Genomic DNA, 23,044 nt, shown 5'->3' with positions numbered 1-23,044 from the left:
GAGATACACAAGTGGAAAAGGAGGAGAGAAGAGGGGGGTTAGGAGAGGGAGGAGTAGGAGAGAGAAGAGGAGGAGAGAAGGGGAGGAGAGGAGTAGGAGAGAAGAGGAGGAGGGGAGAAGAAAAGGAGGAAGAGGTGAGAAGAGAATAATATTAATGATGATGATGATGATGATGAGCATACATGCCTTCATCCTCACCCAATCCTTCATCATCTCTTTCTGGAGAGGTCAATAAAATCCAGTACCAGTTGCATACTGGGGTCAGTTGTTTCTTGTAAAACATCCTTGCATGGGAATGGGATAATTATGACTATCACCACAACGGCCACCACCACCACCACTATCACCACCACCACCAACATCATCCTCATCTCCCTTCTGTTAGGAAGGGCATCCACCTGTAGAAACACTGCCAGATCAGACTGGAGCCTGGTGCAGCCTCTTGGCTTCCCAGACCCCGGTCAAACCGTCCAACCCATGCTAGCATGGAAAGCAGGTGTTAAACGATGATGGTGATGATGATGATGATGATAGAGTGTATGTGTGTGTGTGTGAGAGAGAGAGAGAAAGACTGAGAATAGACTTACTGGTTCTAGAGTCACTTGGTGTCTCAAGGTCAGGGGTCACACCTGTAAAAAGAAAAAAACAGCAATTAAATAAAAAAAAGCCCAACTTATTCGCTGTTTGTAACATCAGAGATTAGTCTGGGAAGAGCCCTAGCAGAGTGTATGGCTGCAGTATGAGACTACAGTGTATGGCAAGGAGTGGTGGGTCTGTCTGGGACCCTACATTCCTCCTATACAAACTGTGTATCGATAACCAGCTGGAAAAGATGTTTTCCTGGGGCTAAAACAACAGTAATATCGTCCTTTATAGGACTGCCACATTCTCTTGGCATATAAACTCTACTGTTGCAAAACACCTGGGTCAAAATGAATGCCCTTCCTAACGCCAACCACTCCAAGAGTGTAGTGGGTGCATTTTGCGTGCCACCAGCACAGGAGCCAGTCAGGCAGGCCTGGCATCGACCACGTGCTTTTTATGTACTACCGACATGTGGGCCAGTCAAAGGCACTGGCATCAACCATTCTCAGATGGTGCATTTTATGTGCCACCGGAACGGGAGCCAGTCAGGGGGCACTGGCCACAGCTATGATATTGGTTTTACTTGACTCAACAGGTCTTCTCAAACATATCATATCACCCGACGCATCAGGGGTATTCTTAAATGGGCCGGACATGCAACACTGGCATTGGGCATGGATCCCATCTCACTTTAGTTGCTGGGTCTATACATGTGTGTGTGTGTGTGCGTATATATATATATATATATGTATGTCTGCATGTATGTATTTGTGTGTCTGTGATGTACACATTGGTTATTTCCTTTGTGTTTTTCTTCTTTTCTTCTTTACAAGCGTCTCTTGTTTAAAAGTTATCTGCTCAAAAGACAACATACAAACAGTCTTGTTTTCAAGCTTGATAAAGGGCAGAATAAATTATTTTGAGCAGGAAACTATGAGTGGCTGTATAAACAAGATCTGTGGTTTTTTAGGCTGCAATCAAATAACTGAAACAAGTATATAAATAAATAAATATATGTGTAGATGAGATGCAGTTCAGATTTGTGCTAAGCAGGAGCATGACTGATGCTATATATTCCAGGTTAGGCAACTGCAGGAGAAATATCTAGTCTGTACCTGGCTTTTGTCAACATGGGCAAAGCCTTTGACAGAGTTCCCTGTTCCCTTATCTTGGTCAATGTGGAAGCTAAGGAGAGATGAGTGATTGGTGAGAGCTATTCAAGCCATGTACAGGGATGCTGTCAGTAAGATGAAGGTTAGCAATAAATATAGCAATGAATTTAGGGTAGATATAGGCGTTCACCAAGGATCAGTCCCCTCTTGTTCAATATAGTCCTCCAGACAATAACAGAGGAATTTAAGATGGGCTGCCCCAGGAGCTCCTCTATGCTGATGACATTGTTCTTATAGCCAAATCACTACCAGAACTAGAGAAGAAATTTCAGATATGGAAGCAAGGTCTAGAATCAAATGGCCTTAGAGTTAACCTAGCAAAATCCAAAGTCTCAGTAAGTAGGAGAGCAGACAAATCACAAATCCCTTCAGACAGATAGTCCTGCTCAATCTGTAGAAAAGGCATAGGTAGAAACACCATAAGATGTATCCGATGTAGGTGTGTTTACATCCCCATAACTTAGCGGTTTGTCAAAAGGGACCGATAGAATAACTACTAAGCTTACAAAGTATAAGTCCTGGAGTTGATTTGTTTGACTAAAGGCTGTGCTCCAGCATGGCCACAGTCAAATGATTGAAACAAGTAAAAGAATTTATCGTTGATTTTCATGTACAAAAAATATGAATTTCGTAATATTTGAGATCTTATTGCATCGGAATAAATACAGTGGTTGGTTATGCTTCGCTAATTACTTGAAATAGTTTGAGATGGTTGTGTGGTTGAATGGTTAGCATGCTTACCTTCAATGGAGGAATCAAAGGACTCACTTAGCGCTGATGATGGTAATTTGTCGAGGGTGCTGTCATATTGGCTGCAGAGCTGTCGAATGAGATCATCATTCCAGAGTGACTGTTCCATGTGGATGCTGGTTGGGTGTGATGAGAAACCAAGAATACAAGAGTGAGATGAATAGTAAGGGATTAACTCTTTTGATAGCAACCTACACAAGACAACCCATGGTTCACATATTTGACAATTTACACATATTAACCCTTTTGATACCAGCCTGGCTGAAACTGCCTCTGGCTCTATAATACAAATATCTTTATTTACATTGTTTACATTTGATGGATATTTGTCCTCATCTTGTTTGTTGTTAACACATTTCGGCTGATACACCCTTCAGCCTTCATCAGGTGTCTTGGGGAAATTTCAAACCTGGGTTTACATTTCTAAGGTATTTTTCAATTTTATTATTATTATTATTATTATTATTTTTATTATTATTGAACATCAATGGAATTTGTATCTTTGTGGTACCAGTGCCGGTGGCACACAAGAAAACCATCTGAACGTGGCCGTAGCCAGTACCGCATCGACTGGCCTCCGTGCTGTGGGCACGTAACAAACACCATCCGATCGTGGCCGTTCGTCAGCCTCGTCTGGCACCTGTGTCGGTGGCACATAAAAACACCATCCGAGCGTGGTCGTTCGCCAGCCTCGTCTGGCACCTGTGTCGGTGGCACATAAAAACACCATCCGAGCGTGGCCGTTCGCCAGCCTCGTCTGGCACCTGTGTCGGTGGCACATAAAATCACCCACTACACTCTCGGAGTGGTTGGCGTTAGGAAGGGCATCCAGCTGTAGAAACACTGCCAGATCTGACTGGCCTGGTGCAGCCTTCGGGCTCCCCAGACCCCAGTTGAACCGTCCAACCCATGCTAGCATGGAAAGCGGACGTTAAATGATGATGATGATGATGATGATTCAGGTCATGGCCTGGAATTGAACTCGGAATCTTGGTGTTAGTAACCCGTGCTCTTAACCACTATGCTATATGCCTGATGAAGGCTGGAGGGTATATCAGCTGAAATGTTGTGTTAACAACAAACAAGATGAGGACAAATATCCATCAAATGCAAATAATTTAAATAATGTACATAATTCCTCATCTCTTAAATATAGAACGGTACAAATGTCTTGTTTTTGAATTAACATCTTCCACCAAACCTTAGTCACAATTTATGTTCCTAACACAAGCTTAATGATAACTAAGTTATTTTACTAAATTCTTGGTTATATTTAAAATTAATTGAAAGAAACACAGAACATCCCAACAAAAATATGGTAACAAGAGGATTAGCAAATGATTAATTTAACCCTTTTGATACCAACCTGCCTGAAACTGCCTCTGGCTCTGTAGTACAAACGTCTTGTTTTCAAAAGTTCTAAATTAAAATCTTCCACCAAACCTTAATCACAGTTTATGTTCCTAACACTAACTTAATGAGAACCAAGTTATTTTACTAAATTCTTTGTAATATTTAAAATTAATCGGAAGAAACACAGAGCATCTTAACAGAAATACAGTAACGAAAGGGTTAAAGCAGATCTGTACACCTGGACTCTACTCACCTGCCAAAGATTTGGCACAGAGGAATATATGCTGCATGAGCCAACTCTGGTGAGAAAACATTCTTCATTTCCTGCTTTACGTGTTCTGGCTGTTTGTCAATGGTATTGTTCATCGGCAGAGGGCTGATGCTATAGTCTGGTAAATGAGGGGAAGAAAAAAGAAATAAACAGAAAAAAAATTAATCAAAACTGAAAATGCAAATGATTAACTGACAGTTTTTGAAATAATAATAATAATAATAATAATAATAATAGTAATAGTAGTAGTAGTAGTAGTAGTAGTAGTAGTAGTAATAATAATAATAATAATTCTTTCTATAATAGGCACAAGGCCTGAAATTTTGGGGGAGGGGACTAGACAATTAGATCGACTCCAGTGTTTCACTAGTATTTAATTTATTGACCCCGAAAGATTGAAAGGCAAAGTTGACCTCAGCGTAATTAGAACCCAGAATGTGGAGACAGATGAAATGCATTTTGACCAGCGTACTAACGATTCTGTCAGCTGATCGAATGGTTTCAAATTTTGGCACAAAGCCAGCAAGTTCAGGAGAGAGGAAGGGAGATAGACTGGTATTTATTTCATCGACCATGGAAGGTCGAAAGCAAAGTCAACCTCGGTGGAATTTGAACCTAGAACATAAAGGAAGACAAAATGCCATTAATCATTTTGATGAGTGTGCTAACGATTCTACCAGTTCACTGTATTATAATTATCATTATTATTATTATTAATAACAAATCGAAATTGAACCAAATCCTATGACTGGCACCCAGCCGTTGCCAGTGCCGCTGGACTGACTCCTATGCAGGTAGCAAGTAAAGAAACACCATTTCAACCCTGTGCTTGAGGAGACCTATTGAGTCAAGTACATCAACATCAAAAATCAATGGAAGTTGTAGTTGTGATCCCTGTGCCGGTGGCACGTAAAAAGCACCATCCGAACGTGGCCGATGCCAGCGCCACCTTGACTGGCTTTCGTGCCGGTGGCACGTAATGAAACACCAACCGATCGTGACTGTTGCCAGCCTCCTCTGGCCCATGTGCCGGTGGCACGTAAAAAGCACCAACCGATCACGGCTGTTGCCAGCCTCGCCTGGCACCTGTGCGGGTGGCACGTAAAAAGCACCCACTACACTCACGGAGTGGTTGGCGTTAGGAAGGGCATCCAGCTGTAGAAACACTGCCAGATCAGACTGGAGCCTGGTGCAGCCTCCTGGCTTCCCAGACCCCGGTCGAACCGTCAAACCCATGCCAGCATGGAGAACGGACGTTAAACGATGATGATGATGATGATGATGATGAACAACAACAACAACATTAACTGGTACCCACCACTGAGATTACTCTTGGTCAACGATGTGATGCTGGTCGAGCTCCCTGCTCTCTTGCAGCGGGACTTCAACAGACGGAATGCCTGTGATGTTGGTGTTGCTGCTGTCGTTGGTGACGACCGATGCAGTTCATGGATGTTGACTGGGGAACCAATTTTATATTCTTCAGTGTTGGCATCAATCTTGATCTTCCAATACAGTTCCTCAGAATCTTCACCTGTAAATACATGACACAACATAAGAGTATAGAAGACACACACTAATACATCAGTATACACCCTAATATAAAGAGCTTAACTTTATAACACAACTTAACTTTTGGTGGCTCTGCAAAACATCTAAGTAAGGTGTTTCTCACATGTTACAGACATAGTTTGGTTTTACCTTCCTCTTGAGTTTGATTTTCCCACAGAAGTAAGCAAACTCTGTACCTATTCACAGTTTAAGCTTCTAATTCAAACATACGAAAAACACCCAGTCCACACTGTGAAGGGGTTGGCATTTGGAAGGGTTTCTAGCTGTAAAATCCTTGCCAAAACTGGCCTCGTCTGTGCTTGTGCCACATAAAAAGCACAAAGTCCACTCTGCTGAGTGGTTGGTGATAGGAAGGGCATCCAGCTGTAAAAATCCTACCAAAACAGTAACAGAAGTCTGGTGCAGGCTCCTGCCTGGCCGGTTCCTGTCAAACCGTCCCACCCATGCCAGCATGGAAAGTGCATGTTATGAACAAGACTGGAAAGAGTAATATTTTAGCTGAATGTCTGGTACTCAATCCATTAGATGCAAGTTTCCTAAGACCAAAGCTACAATGAAGTGGTTGTAAACCAAGCTTCTTAACCAAACACATGGCAGTGTGGTAAGAAGGTTGCTTGCCAACCACATGGCTCCATGTTCAGTTCCACTGCATGACACCTTGGGTAAGTGCCTTCTACTAAAGCCACAGTCTATAATGAATACAAGTAAAAGATACATATATATTCATACATGTGGAGATGCAATGGCCCAGTGGTTAGGGCAGCGGACTTGTGGTTGTAGGATCGAGGTTTCGATTCCCAGACTGAGCGTTGAATGTTTATTGACTGAAAACCGCTAAAAGCTCCACGAGGCTCTGGCAGGGGGTGGTGGCGATCCCTGCTGTACTCTTTCACCACAACATTCTCTCACTCTTTCTTCTGTCGGCCTGCTCGCTTAGCCAGCGGGGTGGCATCACATGAAGGCTAAAACATTGTGACCAGTGATGTGTAGCAACATCTGATAGCCTGGTCGGTCACGGTGATATATTCATACATACATACATACATACATACATATGTATGCATGTATATGCATATATACATACGTATATATGTACATATGTATGTACATACATGACTGAAAATTGTACAAAAACAGAGACAGGTGGTAACAACGAACAAGGTGCATTAGTTTGACACTCAGGAAAAATTAAGGAATCTGACATTTCGAGCCTATGCTCTTCTTCAGGGAAGTACAAGAATAGAAAACAGATGGAGAGAGGTAACAAAAATGGAAACAGAAAAAAAGCCTGTCTGGAGTAATAGTTACACACAATGCTTGTATATATATATATATATATATATATATATATATATATAATCATGTGTGTGTGTGTTGATGTTTATGTGTATATATTTATATACATACACCCAATAAGCCAAGCAATACTCACTGTCATTGGAAGCGACTGATCCAGAGATCTTTTCCCTGATCTGTCCCTTGGAGCTGCTGCCAGCCACAGCTTGTGTCCGATACAGAAAGTCCTTGTGACTTCCACTTGGACACGCATCCGGACAATGCACCAAGTAGAATGAGTTGAAAAATAGCTGCATAGTTTCGGTCAAGTGCTTCCTGGTCATCTCAAAGCCAATTCTCACCCCGACAATGTAGAGCACATCCACCACTTTGTGCAGAATGAGGCTGCGTGCGTGCGTCCCACTTGGGAAGCAGATGGGCAGTGCAGTAAGTTGCATCACAGAATGTAGTATTTTGTGCACCTTCAGATCCTGGGCAAAGAGAAAAGAAGACATGATGTACATAGATATGCATAAATCGTGGCATGGTGTGGTGCTTGAGAAAAAGACCCATCAAGCTGAGCAAAATCATAGTCAAGACAGATACCAGTGTCACGCAAATGGCACCTGTACCGGTGGCACATAAAACACTTGGAGTATTTTATGTGCCACTCTTGGAGTGGTTAGCATTAGGAAGGGCATCCAGCCATAGAAAACGATGCCAAATCAGACAGGAGTCTGGTGCAGCCTTCCCGCTTGCTAGCCCTCGGTCAAACTGTCCAACCCATGCCAGCATCGACAACAGACATCAAATGATGATGATGATGATGATGATGAAATCAGCATCATCAATACTGCTTCAATGTCCAGTTTTCCGTACTGCATGGATTGGATGAAGTTTACTGAAGCAGAATTTCCAAGGCTGGATGCCTTTCCTGTCATCAAACCTCACCTGTTTCCAAGCAAGATAATAACTTTCCACGGCTGGACACATTTTCACAGAATATTAGGAATTAATGACACTGCTTAGACGACAGTGACTCTCATTTACAATTATCATGCTATGTGGAAACAAGGTGACACAGACATACAAACATACATTCGCATACATAAATACACACACACACATACACACAACTTTTTTCATTCAGTTTCCATCTTCCAGATCCACTAAAAAGGCTTTGGTTGATCTGAAGCTATAGTAGAAGACAACTGCCTGACAGAATAACCCAAACTCAATCTCATTAGAATTCAGGCACTTATTTACATCCACACCTCGTAATCCATAGAGTTCCCTACTCCTAACCCACACATCATCATCATCATCATCGTTTAACGTCCGCTTTCCATGCTTGCATGGGTTGGACGATTTTGACTGAGGGCTGGTGAACCAGATGGCTGCAGCAGGCAGACTTTCTACAGCTTGATGCCTTTCCTAACATCAACCACTCTGAGAGTGTAGTGGGTGCTTTTTACGTGCCACCGGCATGGGGGCCAGTCAGGCAGTACTGGCAACAACCTCGCTCGAATCTTTTTACACATTCCACCGGCACACGTGCCAGTAAGGTGACGCTGGTAACGATCACGCTCAAATGGTGCCTTTCACAAGCCACCAGCACAGAAGCCCGTTAGCTGCTCTGGCAACTATCATGCTCAGATGGTGCTCTTGACACCCTACTAGCATGGGCATAAGTGCCAGTAAGGTGACACTGGTAATGATCATATTCGAATGGTGCCTTTTATGTACCACTGGCACGGAAGCCGGTTATCACACAAAATGTACCCTACCCTTCATGTACATATAACTACCCCTGTGCCACCCACAGACTCACACTTTACCCGTATTCATTCACTCAACAGCTCACATATTTATGAACACACCTTGACAAACCAATTAGAAGTGGGCAATATTTACCTGGAGAAGGTCCATCAGGGTTTTCTCAGAGAGCAGTGGAACCATGTGTCGCATGAGTACCAATGAGGCGATCAGCCCTGCCTCTGCTGCTTGGCTCATCTCTTTCTCAGCAGCTGTTACCTAGCAACAGAACCACAGAAGTGTTAAAAAAGGAAAAAGCAGCAAGCAGAGATGAGCTGGGGTAAATTTTAGAAGAAACTGTTTGATGGTCAGTGTACTGATTAGTGGGGTAACTGGGGTCACTCACCATGTCCTCCATGGCTGGGAAGTACTGCAAGAGTATGACCTGTTCACCATACAACAGGGCCATAAATGAGAGACAGTCCAGCACCTTGACGGCAGAGACATCTCCGTTGACCAACTGGCTGGACTTGCGGCAGTTTGTAGCTGGAAAATATAGAAGTTAGAAGATAGAGTGTCTTGTATCAGTATTAGCATGTGATATAATCGATATTCTTTTCTACTCTAGGCACGAATTTTTGGAGAGAGGGCCAGTCGATTAGATCGACCCCAGTACGCAACTGGTACTTAATTTATCGAATCTGAAAGGATGAAAGGCAAAGTCGACCTCGGTGTAATTCGAACTCAGAACATAAAGATGCAGATAGTAAATATATTCTTTTCAAACTCTAGGCACAAGGCCCGAAATTTCTGGAGAGGGGGCCAGTCGATTAGATCGACCCCAGTACATAACTGGTACTTAATTTATCGACCCCAAAAGGATGAAAGGCAAAGTCGACCTCGGTGTAATTCGAACTCAGAACATAAAGATGCAGATAGTAAATATATTCTTTTCAAACTCTAGGCACAAGGCCCGAAATTTCTGGAGAGGGGGCCAGTCGATTAGATCGACCCCAGTACGTAACTGGTACTTAATTTATTGACCTCAAAAGGATGAAAGGCATAGTCGACCTTGGTGGAATTTGAAATCAGAACACAAAAATGCAGATACTAAATATATTGTTTTCTACTCTAGGCACAAGGCCTGAAATTTTTGGAGGGGGGAGGGCTGTCAATTAGATCGACCTCAGTACGTAACTGGTACTGAATTTATCGACCCTAAAAGGATGAAGAGCAAAGTCGACCTCGGTGGAATTTGAACTCAGAACGTACAGACGTAGATAGTAAATATATTCTTTTCTACTCTAGGCACAAGGCCTGAAAGTTTTGGGGAGGGGTTCTAGTCAATTAGATCAACCCCAGTGTGCAACTGGTACTTAATTTATCGACCCTGAAAGGATGAAAGGCAAAGTCAACCTCAGTGGAATTTGAACTCAGAACGTAAAGACGGACAAAATGCTGCTAAGCATTTTGCCTGGCATGCTAACGATTCTGCCAGCTCGCCACCTTAATAAATAATTATGATAATAATAATAATATAATAATAATAATAATAATAATAATAATGTAGTTATGTGGTGCAGTGTGTTAGAAGAGAGGTTGTATGGACGTGGTGCTGGTGGTGTCAGTGGTTGTGATGGTGGTGGTGGTTGTGGTGAAGGGGATAGTTGTGGTTGTGGTGGTGGTGGCAGTGGTGGAGGTGGTGATTGTATTGGTGGTTGTAGTGATGGTGGTGGTGTTGGTAGTGGTAGTAGTATTCACAGTGGTGTTGGTGGTGGGGTGATGGTGGTGGTGGTGGTTGTGATGGTGGTGGTTGTGGTGGTGATGGCGGTGGTGGTGATGGTATTGGTGGTTGTAGTGGTGGTGGTGGTGTTGGTAGTGGTAGTAGTATTCACGGTGGTGGTGTTGGTGGTGGTGGTCGTGGGCGGTAGTGGTATGTTTAATAACTCACTGTTCTCTGTTGCCGTCAATAATTGTTCTTCGTCCATGTAGCAGAGCGGGAGTAGTCTGATAAGGTTGAGAGAGAAGTAACGGGCGGCCAGCAAGGGACCCAGCCTGTGGCACAACCACTTCACACTGTCCGACGACACGTCACGGATGTTCACAATCTCCTCCCACTTACTACCTTCCATGCACTTTCTGAACTCGTCCGTCTCACTGCGCACCATCTGCATCTGCGGGACCTGGCTGCTTGGCAGCGATGTGCACATGTCGCTCGATCTGTCCCCGCTGCTCGATGCTGGGGAATCGTCCTTCTGCGATGACGACCGACGAGCTCCTTGGTAGACTTCGGTTTTGCTGCCGACGTAATCGTGTTCGTCACCGCCTATAACGACATCGTTATCGTACTCGTTACTGCCATTGATATTATTGTTGTTGTTGTTGTTGCTGTTGTGACTGCCTGCGTTTACGCTGACGCGGTCGTCTTCCTCGTCTTCTTCGGACTGCGACAATTTCAGCTGAGGAGAAAGGTCGCTAGCGTTGTCTTCAGAAGCAGACAGCTGTTCGTCCATGTCCCTGTCACTGATCCGGCTGCAAACACGGCTGTTGCTATGGCTACGGTCCCGCCGGTTGGACCGGTCGTGTATGGATACTGGGAAGGAGAAACGTCGACCGTTTTGGAATAGAGAATTGGTGTCATCATCATCCATGCCAAGCAATGGCTGCTTGTACGGAATGTCATCACTCTTCAGGGAGTCACGGCCAATGCTTGCTGTGTCAGATCCCCTTTCGCTACCCATTTTCTCATCAACTCCAAGCAACACATTCTCATCAAAATCTTCATATTCTTCTGCGTCTTCATCAGTTTCCAACCCTGCTGGGACGTCCAGGAGCGTTTCCTCCCCTGTCAACGTCTCGGCACTGTTGCTACACTCTTCGCTGACCTCTTCCGGACATGCCGGGATCGGATTGCGTACTTTACGGGAGAAATCTGATTTCTGACGGTGGAACTCAACGACTTCGGGAAGATCTGAGTCAGTTTCTATGACAAAGTCTTTATAACCGGCCACTGCCTCTACAAGAAGTGTTGAAAAATTTTCAAGGAATGTCTGAAGCTGGAAACGCACCAGCAACTGTACAAGGAATTTGTGGTGGTGCAATTTGATATGCTTTGGGGTAGAAAATTCTTCAGCATAAAGTTTCACTATTTGAGGAAGGAATTTCTTCTTAGCAACTTCGGGACCAAGTTGGCAAGACATGATGTCAAACAGGGTCCAGGCAGCTTGCACCGCTGTCTCATTGTTCTGAAGAAGTTCTTCAACATAAGGCAATAGAAGATCAACTCCTTCTTGGCCAAGGACCACATCGTACTTTTGCAAGAATGCCTGGAGAATGGCCACTTTCTCTCGTGCCAGTACTTTGACCAGCTTGCATCTTTCGGCGGTGGTTTTGTCATTGGACAGTTGTAGCTGTTCAATTTCGAAGTCAATCTGTTTGAGGTGACAGAGGCAGTCATAGAGCTGGGGGAAATATGAAGGAAATGGAATGATGTCAACCATTTGGTGGGTGAGGAGGCTCGGGGTGGGTGGAGGCAGCCCCAGTTCGTTGATTGGAATGTAGTTGAAGACGGGACCAGTGTCACCAAGGAGTGGTTTAAATTCTTCAGTTAGCTGTAGCAATATGGTGGCTGCTTGTCGTAACGGTCTGAAATAGAAGAGAAGAAGAAAATTAAATATGCAAGAAAAATCTGAAGAACTTAAGAATAAACAAAGCAAAAAAAGGGAAAAGAAATTAAAGTGTGGGGGGAGAAGCAAAAGCTTGATGGTCACACACTTTTTGCAACTATACTCAATATAATCATTGGATATTAAATATTCATAACCAAAACCATCATCAAAGCTATTCTCATCATCTTTGGTGACAGGCATAATGTCTTCAAATTCAGCCTCCAACGCCTGCCATTTTCAGTGCCTTTAGCAAAGTTTACTCATTCGCAAACAGTCAGGTCAAGTTTCTAGTTTGAAGATATTCTCTTCCCCCACCACCTTTTACCATCCTTGAAGGGCCCGTAAAGGCTGAGGGAAACTGTCTTCCCTCCTTATTGAAATACATCATTTAATGTCCATTTTCCATGCTGACCTGAGTTGGATGGTTTGACAGAAGCTGGCAAGGCCAGGGACCACACCAGGTTCCGTTGTCTGCTTCGGTATGGTCTCTGGATGCCGCTTCCTAACACCAGCCACTGTACAGAGTGTACTGGGTGCTTTTTGCATGGCACCAGTACCAGCTTAGAACACAAAGACTTCTCAGCTGCGAGAGGGGGTGGAACTGACAGAAGTAACCATGTGCCAGGCATGAGGTTAGAATAGGAAAGAGGGACAGAGAGTTGTTTTCCTCTAAGAGGAGACACTTGGCTACCTTAGTAGGGCAAGGAAGGAGAGGAAGATGAGGGAAAGTCAAAGAGAAAGATAGAGAGACAGTCAAACTGAGAGAGAGAGAGAGAGAGGGCCTACCCACATACACATATTGGGTCGTCCCATAAATAATACGGTTTTTCCAACGACATGAACTAAAAGTCGGAGGGGGACGAGATAAACTACCTGCATCAACTTGCTATAAAAGCAAGTAATAAGTGTATCTTGTGCTTATTCTTAGTGCAAGTTTTGAAGAGTGCAGTTCGATTTTAATAGTTATTTTTTCAAAGCTATAATGGAAGTGACAAAGGAGCATATTCAGCATATTCAGAAAGGAAACAAAGCAATGGAAAGTGCGAGGAATATTAATGCAGTATATGGGGAACGGACAATAAGTGTAAGCCAGTGTCAATGGTAGTTCCAGAAATTCTGAGCCGGAAACTACAGCCTAGAAGATCTGTAGAACTTGATGAGGATGTCCTGCAAACCCTGGGAACAAAATCCTATCGTAACTGTTGAGGAACAAGCAGAGAAGCTTGGATTTGGTCATTCAACCATTCATCGACATCTGTGTGCCATTGAAAATGTCAACAAATTGGGTCAATGGCTTCCTCACAAACTTTCTGAGTCTAATCATGTGCGGAAAGTGAATGTGTGTTCTTTGCTGTCACATCTCACAAATGAACATTTTGGGGGGATCAAATAGTGACTGGTGATGAGAAATAGGTTCTCTATAAAAATGTCAAGTGCTGAAGTTAGTCGTCATCATCATTATCATTGTTTAACGTCCACTTTCCATGCTAGCATGGGTTGGATGATTTGACTGAGGACTGGTGAACCAGATGGCTGCACCAGGCTCCAATCTTGATCTGGCAGAGTTTCCACACCTTGATGCCCTTCCTAATACCAACCACTCCGAGAGTGGGTAGGGAAAAGAGAAATACTGGCACCTCAGGCTAAAGTGTTGTTATCAGTTTAGTGGGATAAGAAAGGTTTAGTCCACTTTAAACTTTTAAATCCAAACCAAATGATAACAAAGGAGATATACTGCAAGCAGCTTGAGAGACTTTTGTCAGCACTAAAAGAAAAATGACCATCTTTAGTTTCAAGATGAAATATGTTCTTCCATCAGGATAACACATGGCCACACACAGCGAGGATGGCATCCCAAAGGCTGGAGCAGTTTTAATGGGAAACCATGCCCCACCCACCATATTTACCGACATTGCCCCATCTAATTATCATTTATTCTGCAGTCTTTAAAATTGGATGGAAAAAATATGAATTCTGTAGACAAGATCGGAACAGTATTGGAATAGTATTTTGTCTTATGGACAAGTGAATTTGGGAAGAGGAGCCTTGCAAGTCTACCAGAGAGATGGAAGAGCATTGTAGAAAATGAAGGAGAATACATTTAAGATTAAAAAAGAACTTTGTTTATCTTTCGTTTTTGGATTTGGTTTGCAAGATTCTTTATATGAGTTTGTGTGTTGAAGCATATTTTGTTGTGTCTGGGGAGAGTAATTTTCTTTTTGTGTCTTATAATATAACACACTCACCAGTAAAATTTCCACTTATTTTTTTTTTTTTTAATTAAAATTTTTTTTTTCCTAAAATTTTTGTTGCGTCTTGCAACCTTTTCAATAGTCTTGATTTTGAAAAATAAACAACGTATAAAAAAACTGCATTATTTACATGGATGACCCAATATATTCATAAAAGCTCACGCACGTACGTACATGCACAAACTCAGAGAATATAAATTGGCACCAAGTGACAATATCTTACCTAGGAATAGCACTGATGTCCATTTGGCACAATTTGTAGATTAACTGGTATTGTTCTTTGAGAGGAGCACTGGGACCCAAAAGACGGGTTTTGTGACCAAGGAACATCTCACCCAGTAAACAGCCGAATGCCTGCATGTCATGAGTCACGGTGACTTTAGGGGAGAGGAAACTGGACACCTGAAACAATAAAGATTCAAATTTCACATTGAGTTATTTGCGCAGACAGCCTTGACCCACCACCTGGCCTACTAGAAATAGCAGCCAAGTTTCTTTGAATTCATATTCTATAGTCCTAAAAGAAGGAAATCTATATGGGGTAATGAATTCATAGATCTTTTAACTTTTACTTGTTATAGTCATTAGGCTTTTGCTGAACTGCTAAGTTTAGCAGACAGAAACTGAAAGAAGCCCTTGTGTCTGTGTTTGTCCGCCATCACCATTTGACAACAGATCTTGGTGTGTTTACATCCTATAACTTAGCGGTTTGGCAAAAGAGATTGAAAGAATAAGTACTGGGCTTAAAAGAAAATAAATCCTGGGGTCAATTCTTCGAACTTAAATTCTTCAAGACAGTGCCCCCAACATAGCTGCTTTCTAATGTCTGGAACAAGTAAAAAGATAAGAAAAATAAAAGATATGTTCCCCTTCCACTTTCTTGAGTATCTAGATAATATAAGCAGGGGTATCTACCTGTAACACAAGTCTAAAGAAAGGTTACCATAAATCCCCGAGTATAACCCGCATTTTTTTCCCAAAATTTAATGGTCAAAATCCCTAGTGCGTACTATATACGAGGTTAAAAATGAAAAATATTTTCTAAGCAATGTCCGAGTCTCTATTTGTTGCCCGGCAATGTTTATTCAGACGCATTTTGTGATGTCGGGTGCGAAAATACCTTAAGCTAAGCCTGAAAGCAATGAAGTCATAAAAGAATCATCCATAACTTGCAGTAAGCAACATTTATTAAAATAAAAGTATTCAGAACACAGAATAACATGTAACGAAAACAATTTGCAAACATATTTACATTCCCATATAACAGTTAAGAACATCACCATTATTGTATTACGCATGCATGGAAGTGTTTGTTCGACTAGGTGCTGCTGGCTTAATTACGCACGACTCAAGTTAGAGAAGAGGTGCGTATTATACACAAGGTTTCGGTTCTTCAGAAGTACAGCCCCCTAAAAATCCCCTACGGGCTATACTTGAAGATTTACGGTAACTTTGAACAAGCATCAAGAATCAGAAACTAGAAGAAAGGAATAACCATAATTACTTACCTGTGTAGAAGACTCTCTGGGTTGATTGCAAACAGCTTTAGGGCTGAAAGAGTACAAGGCTTCAAGGTGTTCTAGGTTAGATAATGGCTTGTCGTCCATGCTGAGAGGGATATTGTCCCCAAACCACATATAGTCATTGTCACAAGACTGGTCTTCAGTAAAACTGAGCATAAATGGAAAAAAAACAGAAAGGAAAACAACTGAATAAAAATGATAAAATTAATAATGTTGGGTATAATAAGGATGGTGGAGGTGCGTGGCTTAGTGGTTAGGGTGTCAGCATCATGATCGTAAGATTGTGGTTTCGATTCCTGGACCGGGCGACGCGTAGTGTTCTTGAGCAAAACACTTCATTTCACGTTGCTCCAATCCACTCAGCTGGCAAAAATGAGTAACGCTGCGATGGACTGGCGTCCCGTCCAGCTGGAGAACACATACACCATAGAAACCGGGAAACCGGGCCCATGAACCTGGCTAGGCTTTAAAAGGGCGCATTTATTTATTATTTATTTATTATTATAATAATGATGGCTTCTCACTGTGGCCCAAAACAGAACCTAACCAGTCAACAAAGGGTGCCTCAATATAGTTACTTGTCCTGCAAGAAATAGCAGCCAGATCTTTATTAAATCACACTTAACTGTCTTAACCATTTAGCATTTAATCTAGTTATATCAGACCCAAATATTCTCCTTGTTTTATGTTCAAACTGACCAGATCTGGCCTCTCACACCTACCCTACAATGTCATTCTAAAAATCTTGAAGCTATGAGATAATGCAGAATTTATTCAAAACTAATTAATTAATTAATTAATTTGACAAAGAGATCTGAGTGTTTAAAGGTTAAAGAACAGAAATGACATATTGAAAAATGTACTCCTAGATATACCTGGACACAAGACAGGATGGTCATAGATAAAATGCTTTTGATCATAGGTCAGTTAGATTAAGGCTGACCTGGGTTAAATCATTTTGTGTAGTTGCTTATATTATGTCGTATAGGCTTGTCACAGTAAGTGTTTGAGCGTTATGCTTTCAAGTATATTAAGTATAGAAGGAAATTAAAGACATAATCAAAATCTTTGACATAATAAACTAGATTTCAGTGTTACATTATTATCATCGTTGTTTTAACGTCCACTTTTCCATGGTGGCATGAGTTAGACAGAAGTTGTTGAAGTCGATTTTCTACGATCAGATACCCTACCTGATGCCAACCCACACCTGTTTCCAATTAAAGTAATATTTCCCCTTGACCAGACAGGTTTTCATGGATGATTGGGAATGAAGGACACGGCTTGCATGAAAGGGACACTCGTTTACAACTATCACATGGCATCAAAGGAAGGAAACTAATATATTCACAAACATATATATATATATCAGAGGGAAACCACTATGTGGACACCCTTTTGCTAGAAATAGATCTGTTCTAACATGTATATAATACAATTTTACTGAACCTTCAGTTTTTTTATATGCTAGACCACTGTTAATCAAATTAATATCAAATTTCTCACACTCATTTTAAATTTAAATTTATATATATATATATATATATATACATACATATATATCATCATCATCATCGATTAACGTCCGCTTTCCATGCTAGCATGGGTTGGACGATTTGACTGAGGTCTGGCGAACCAGATGGCTGCACCAGGCTCCAGTCTGATCTGGCAGAGTTTCTACAGCTGGATGCCCTTCCTAATGCCAACCACTCCGAGAGTGTAGTGGGTGCCTTTATGTACCACTGGCATATACATGCATATACATACATACACACACACACACATATGGGGGGGGGGGCTTCTTTCAGATTCTGAGTACCAAGTCCACTCACAAGGCTTTGGTTGGCCCAAGAAAATAGCAGAAGGCACTTTCCCAAAGTGCTACGCAATAGGATTGAACCCAAGACCATGTGGCTTAAGAAGCAAACGTCTTGCCACGCAGCCACCTCTAAGCGTTGAATAAAGTCAAAGACCTAATCAAGGTTTTTAAATTAATGAAACAATGCTATAGAAGACCAATGATGCCAGACACTCACCTGAAACAATCTTCTGATCCAGACCCATCACGATTCACAGAAACCTACAATCAGGAGAGAGAGAGAGAGAGAGAGACTAAACAATACATTGTTTTAATTGTAGAGAACAAAGGGTCAGGGGTCAAAGGTCACAGAGAATGGTCAGCAGTTAGAAGTCAAGGGGTGATGGATGATTAGAAGTCAGCAACAGCCAGACTTTTTGATCAGTTGAATTAAGTTTAGGACATATTTGACCCGTTAACCCTTTCGATACCAACCTGGCTGAAACTGCCTCTGGCTCTGTAGCACAAATGTCTTGTTTTCTTAAGTTTTGAATTAAAATTTTCCACCAAACCTTACTCACAATTTATGTTCCTAACACTAGCTGAATGATAACAAAGTTATTTTACTAAATTCTTTGTTATATTTAAAATAATTGAAAGAAACCCAGAGCATCTCAACAGAAATATGGTAGCAAAATGGTTAAAATATATAATAGAGAAACAATTCTTAACCCTTTCGATACAAATCTGGCTGAAACTGCCTCTGGCTCTGTAGTACAAATGTCTTGTTTTCTTAAGTTTTGAATTAAAATTTTCCACCAAACCTTAGTCACAATTTATATTCCTAACATTAGCTGAATGATAACCAAATTATTTTACTAAATTCTTTGTTATATTTAAAATTAATTGAAAGAAACACAGAGCATCTCAAAATAAATACGGTAACGAAAGGGTTAAAAATGTCCTTTTTACTGCAGTTTGTTGTGGGGAAAATTGTTGCTTTAGCAACAGGTATTAAAACACCAGCAGTTGTTTCAGAGCAACCCTTGTGGACCAACGACTGGATTCCAAGCTCTTTTGCTATCATCAGTACCAGATATCAAGTGAGATAAACCTGAAATGACTCTAGATGTCAATGCTTCCTTATATAAAATCAGGAAGAATTATTAATTGACTGCATGCCTTGCTGTAAAGATAATTAACGAGAGGTCAGAAGATAGACAACAAATGAGTATATAAGTAGTCTTATATCACAAACAGTAAATGGTCAAAGGCAGAGGTCAGGGAGTTAAGCAGTGTCGGAGGCCAGATGTCAAGAGACTCAAGGAGTATTGGAGGTCAGAGGTCAGGAAGTCAAGCAGTGGTGGAGGTCAGAGGTCAAGCAGTATTAGAGGTTAGAGGTCAGGGAGTCAAGCAGTGTTGGAGGTCAGAGGTCAGGGAGTCAAGCAGTGTTGGAGGTCAGAGGTCAGGGGCTTAAGTTGTATGACATCAGAAGTCAAGAGAGTCAAGCAGTGTTGGAGGTCAGAGGTCAGGGAGTCAAGCAGTGTTGGAGGTCAGCAGTCAGGGACTTAAGAAGTGTAGGAGGCCAGAGATCAAGGTAGTCAAGCAGTGTTGGAGGCCAGAGATCAAGGGAGCTAAGAAGTGTTGGAGGTCAGAGGTCAGGGAATCAAGCAGTGTAGCAAAAGAAACAATGTGTTACCTGGAGTGTTTCATATTCAAAGTAGAGTTTCTTTGGCGGCAGGATTCGTTGCGGATGAGGATGGTCAAACAGCTGGACAACACCACAGTTGGTCACATTGGTATGGTTGTCCACCAATTGCAAGTGGACATTTTTGGAATCTACAGATGCTTCTCCACTCAGCTGAAGACGGCAGCGGCAGAGGATTGGGAAAACAAGATAACAAAAAGAAAACTGAATGAAGCACCAGAGAGAGGAGAATAAGTCATCATCATCATCATCATCATCATATCCTTACAACCACTCCCCTAACACCATTGATTCCTTCTCTTCCTCTTCATCATCACCATCACTGCAATAATTACCATGTTTATCATCATGGGCATAAATGACAACACAGCAGTAAAAAAATCGTAAAAAATAGGGATTCTCATAGAAAAAAAGCACCTTTTTGATGTAAATAATTTTTGGTCTTAACATGGTCCGATTTGAAATTTTTCTTCTACGGAATGAAGAGCAAGCCTTCTTCTATCATACTGTCGATTTTGGTCAACTTGCACCACAGGGTCTCGGAGGAGATAGTGTTAGTTGAAAGCTACCAAACCTGCCACACACACACATACACACAAATACAGACAACTTTATATGTATAGATGAATAACCAAGAAACCTGGAAAACGAAAGTAGAAATCCATCCCGATTAGAAAAGGTTGAGCACTGACCTTGTATCCAAATGTCAAATCGATCCAGTCATGGAGGCCAGCAGACACTCGGTTACTCTCCAGCATGGCCATGTGCTTTGAGATGAAATCATGCGGGTTCCTGCACCAGTTAGGTACTGCGAGGTCAGGCAGGTCAGCATGTAATGATTTGAAAATAGATGGATCAATGAAAAACTCTGGAATGCACTCATCTGGTGTCCATTGTTGGATACGAGTAATACTAGCTGGGTACTCACTGGGTACCCAGTATGGCCGCACATGGGCACACAGTATTGGTTTTGATGTCCTTCGTGCTTTGTACACATAGTAGGTGATGTCGGACAGTACATCGGACACGTGGTGTGGAATGTAAGTAGAACGGTGTGCTGGGTCCCCTGAAACTATGGGCATTTCTTCGTAGGTCAAATCTAGTTGACGATCGCCCTTGTTCAAGCGATACTTCGTTTTCGAGAGGTCGCGAAAGTTTTTGTGTTCAGAGGTGAAGTCTGAGACCCACGGCAAAATTGGGTGGTTGTTAGGATCACCAAAGCGTCGACCAGCCAAATGGTTTAGTATCATCAAATACTTGAAGTTGCTGAGACGCCGATGAACCCAATCAGACACAATGTTCGAGAGATCATCAATGGAATAAACCGTGTACAGGCAAGAACGGACAAAATTCTGAGCATCATCAACTAGGGATCTAGTTAGCTTAGGGGAGGAATAAGGGAATACTGAAGTAGATATGTTGCTCCTGGTTTCTGGTTTGTCGATGGTCAGGTTACATTGGAAGGACACATGAGGTAAGGAGAGGTTTACCCAAAGCTTCTTATCAACATTGACCTGATGCAGTTTCAAATGACCGGCAGAGATGCCCCTGCTGTGTGCATACTGTAAGGTTTGGAGAATCTGGTACTGTACAAAGAGGGATTTGGCATGGGACTCCTTGAACAATGAAGGGCTATAGGAGACAACATCCCAGAGTGTGTATGGAAAGTAGGGTTGAATGAGCAGGAACTGCTCAGAAAGTTCCAGAAACAGATGTATAGGGACTACATTATGGAATGGTTGAGTTGAAGATCCCTCTGTTGCCGAGGGCAAAGGCGATGATCGTGATTGTTGCTGTAGCTGCTGCTGCTGCTGCTGTTGTTGATGTTGTTGCTGTTGGCAACCATCAATTCGAATCACATGTCTTGGTTTGAACCGCAGTACGATTTCACGGAATAAATCTGTAAACTGAATTGAGAAAGAGCAGAAATTAATTTAGAGAATGCATGTGAATGTACGCAAGAAAGAATTAGCGTATACGTGAGCACAGACATGGTTGAATGGCCAAGAAGTTCACTTCACAATAGTGAAGTCTTAGGTTCAATCCCATTATTCTCAGATAAAGACAACCCTAACCCTAACACCGGTTTTAAAAGGGGTAGATTGGTCTCTTGAAACCGAAGGATGCCCACAACTAATAGGTTTTCACAATATTACCAGAAACAGCCTGACAACTTGGTCTCTCTTCTTATGGACTAGAATATGAGCAGACACTGCTAAAAAGAGAACCAAAAGACTTTGAAATGCATCAATTCATGCTAAGCATTTTAATAGCAACAACAACAATAACAACAGCAATAACAGTGAATTAATGAATGAGCTTGACCGTGGTCCCTTCACCTGCTAAATATATCTTATCCTGTATCTTTTACTTGTTTTAGTCATTGCATTGTGGCCATGCTGGGGGCACTGCTTTGAAGGTTCTTGTTGAACAAATTGACTCAAGTACCTATGTCTAATTTTTAAATCTGGTACTTACTCTTTCTGTCTCTTTTGCCAAACTGCTAAGTTACAAAGACATAAACAAACCATCACCAGTTGTCCAGCAGTGGTTGGTGGAACACAAACACAGACGAAGATGTGTACATATACACAAAGAGCTTATTTCAGTTTCTGCCCACCAAATCCAATCACATGGTATTGGTAGGTTGGTTGGTTGGCCTGGATTCATAATAGAAGACATTAATCCAAGATACCATGCAGGAATGAACCCCAAACCACAAGGCTGGCAAGAGAGCTTCTTAACCACTCAGCCATCTGTGCACCTGCTGCAGATTAATCCTTCTGAAATCATTACAGATTATGTTGAATAAAAAAAAAAAAGCGAATGTCGGTTAAGGTAATCCAAGATGGATTATACTTGAAAAGACAGACAGGTCTACAATTTCTATGATCAATGGTCTGTTCATGAAAGGCTGACTTGAAGCTAACAAGAAGAAAAACAACAACAATGGTTAGGGCAGCGGACTCGTGGTCGGAGGATTGCGGTTTCGATTCCCAGACCGGGCATTGTGTGTGTTTATTAAGCGAAAACATCTAAAGCTCCACGAGGCTCCGGCAGGAGGTGGTGGCGATCCCTGTCGTACTCTTTCGCCCCAACTTTCTCTTACTCTCTCTTCATGTTTCTTGTCCCCTGACTTCCTACGCAACCGCTTAGCCTGGATGCGCATTCGTCCATCCGTTGATGTTCTCGGTGTCGGGGGTTGACCTGCTTTCTCTTCTGCGGGTCTTAGGAATAGCAAAGGACCATGTTTCGGGCTTCTCCCACTATAGATAATCCTGAGTTGCGATCTTGCAAGCTCTGGGACGAAGACCGCTTCGCTCAACAAACAAAACAACAACAACTGTATCTAATGTGAATGA

The 23,044-nt window shown here is 42.1% G+C and overlaps 1 protein-coding gene across 1 annotated transcript in view; it reads right to left on the bottom strand.

Moving 5' to 3' along the window:
• The window catches only part of LOC115217072 (WD repeat-containing protein 81), a 60,838-nt gene that overhangs the window by 20,245 nt on the left and 17,549 nt on the right, over positions 1–23,044 (bottom strand). The window contains exons 4-16 of the mRNA XM_029786660.2: positions 20,375–21,589; positions 19,674–19,835; positions 18,213–18,256; positions 16,162–16,324; positions 14,877–15,055; positions 10,685–12,378; positions 9,140–9,279; positions 8,893–9,012; positions 7,136–7,469; positions 5,450–5,665; positions 4,114–4,249; positions 2,499–2,623; positions 588–629 (exon numbers count right to left, since the gene is read on the bottom strand). Of these exons, the coding sequence (XP_029642520.1) occupies positions 588–629; positions 2,499–2,623; positions 4,114–4,249; positions 5,450–5,665; positions 7,136–7,469; positions 8,893–9,012; positions 9,140–9,279; positions 10,685–12,378; positions 14,877–15,055; positions 16,162–16,324; positions 18,213–18,256; positions 19,674–19,835; positions 20,375–21,589 (4,570 nt within the window). The remainder of the gene's footprint in view (positions 1–587; positions 630–2,498; positions 2,624–4,113; positions 4,250–5,449; positions 5,666–7,135; positions 7,470–8,892; positions 9,013–9,139; positions 9,280–10,684; positions 12,379–14,876; positions 15,056–16,161; positions 16,325–18,212; positions 18,257–19,673; positions 19,836–20,374; positions 21,590–23,044) is intronic.

This window comes from Octopus sinensis, linkage group LG11 (genome assembly GCF_006345805.1).
Source record: "Octopus sinensis linkage group LG11, ASM634580v1, whole genome shotgun sequence".
In the NCBI taxonomy this organism is placed as follows: Eukaryota; Metazoa; Mollusca; class Cephalopoda; order Octopoda; family Octopodidae; genus Octopus; species Octopus sinensis.
This window is presented reverse-complemented; position numbering and strand designations above follow the sequence as displayed.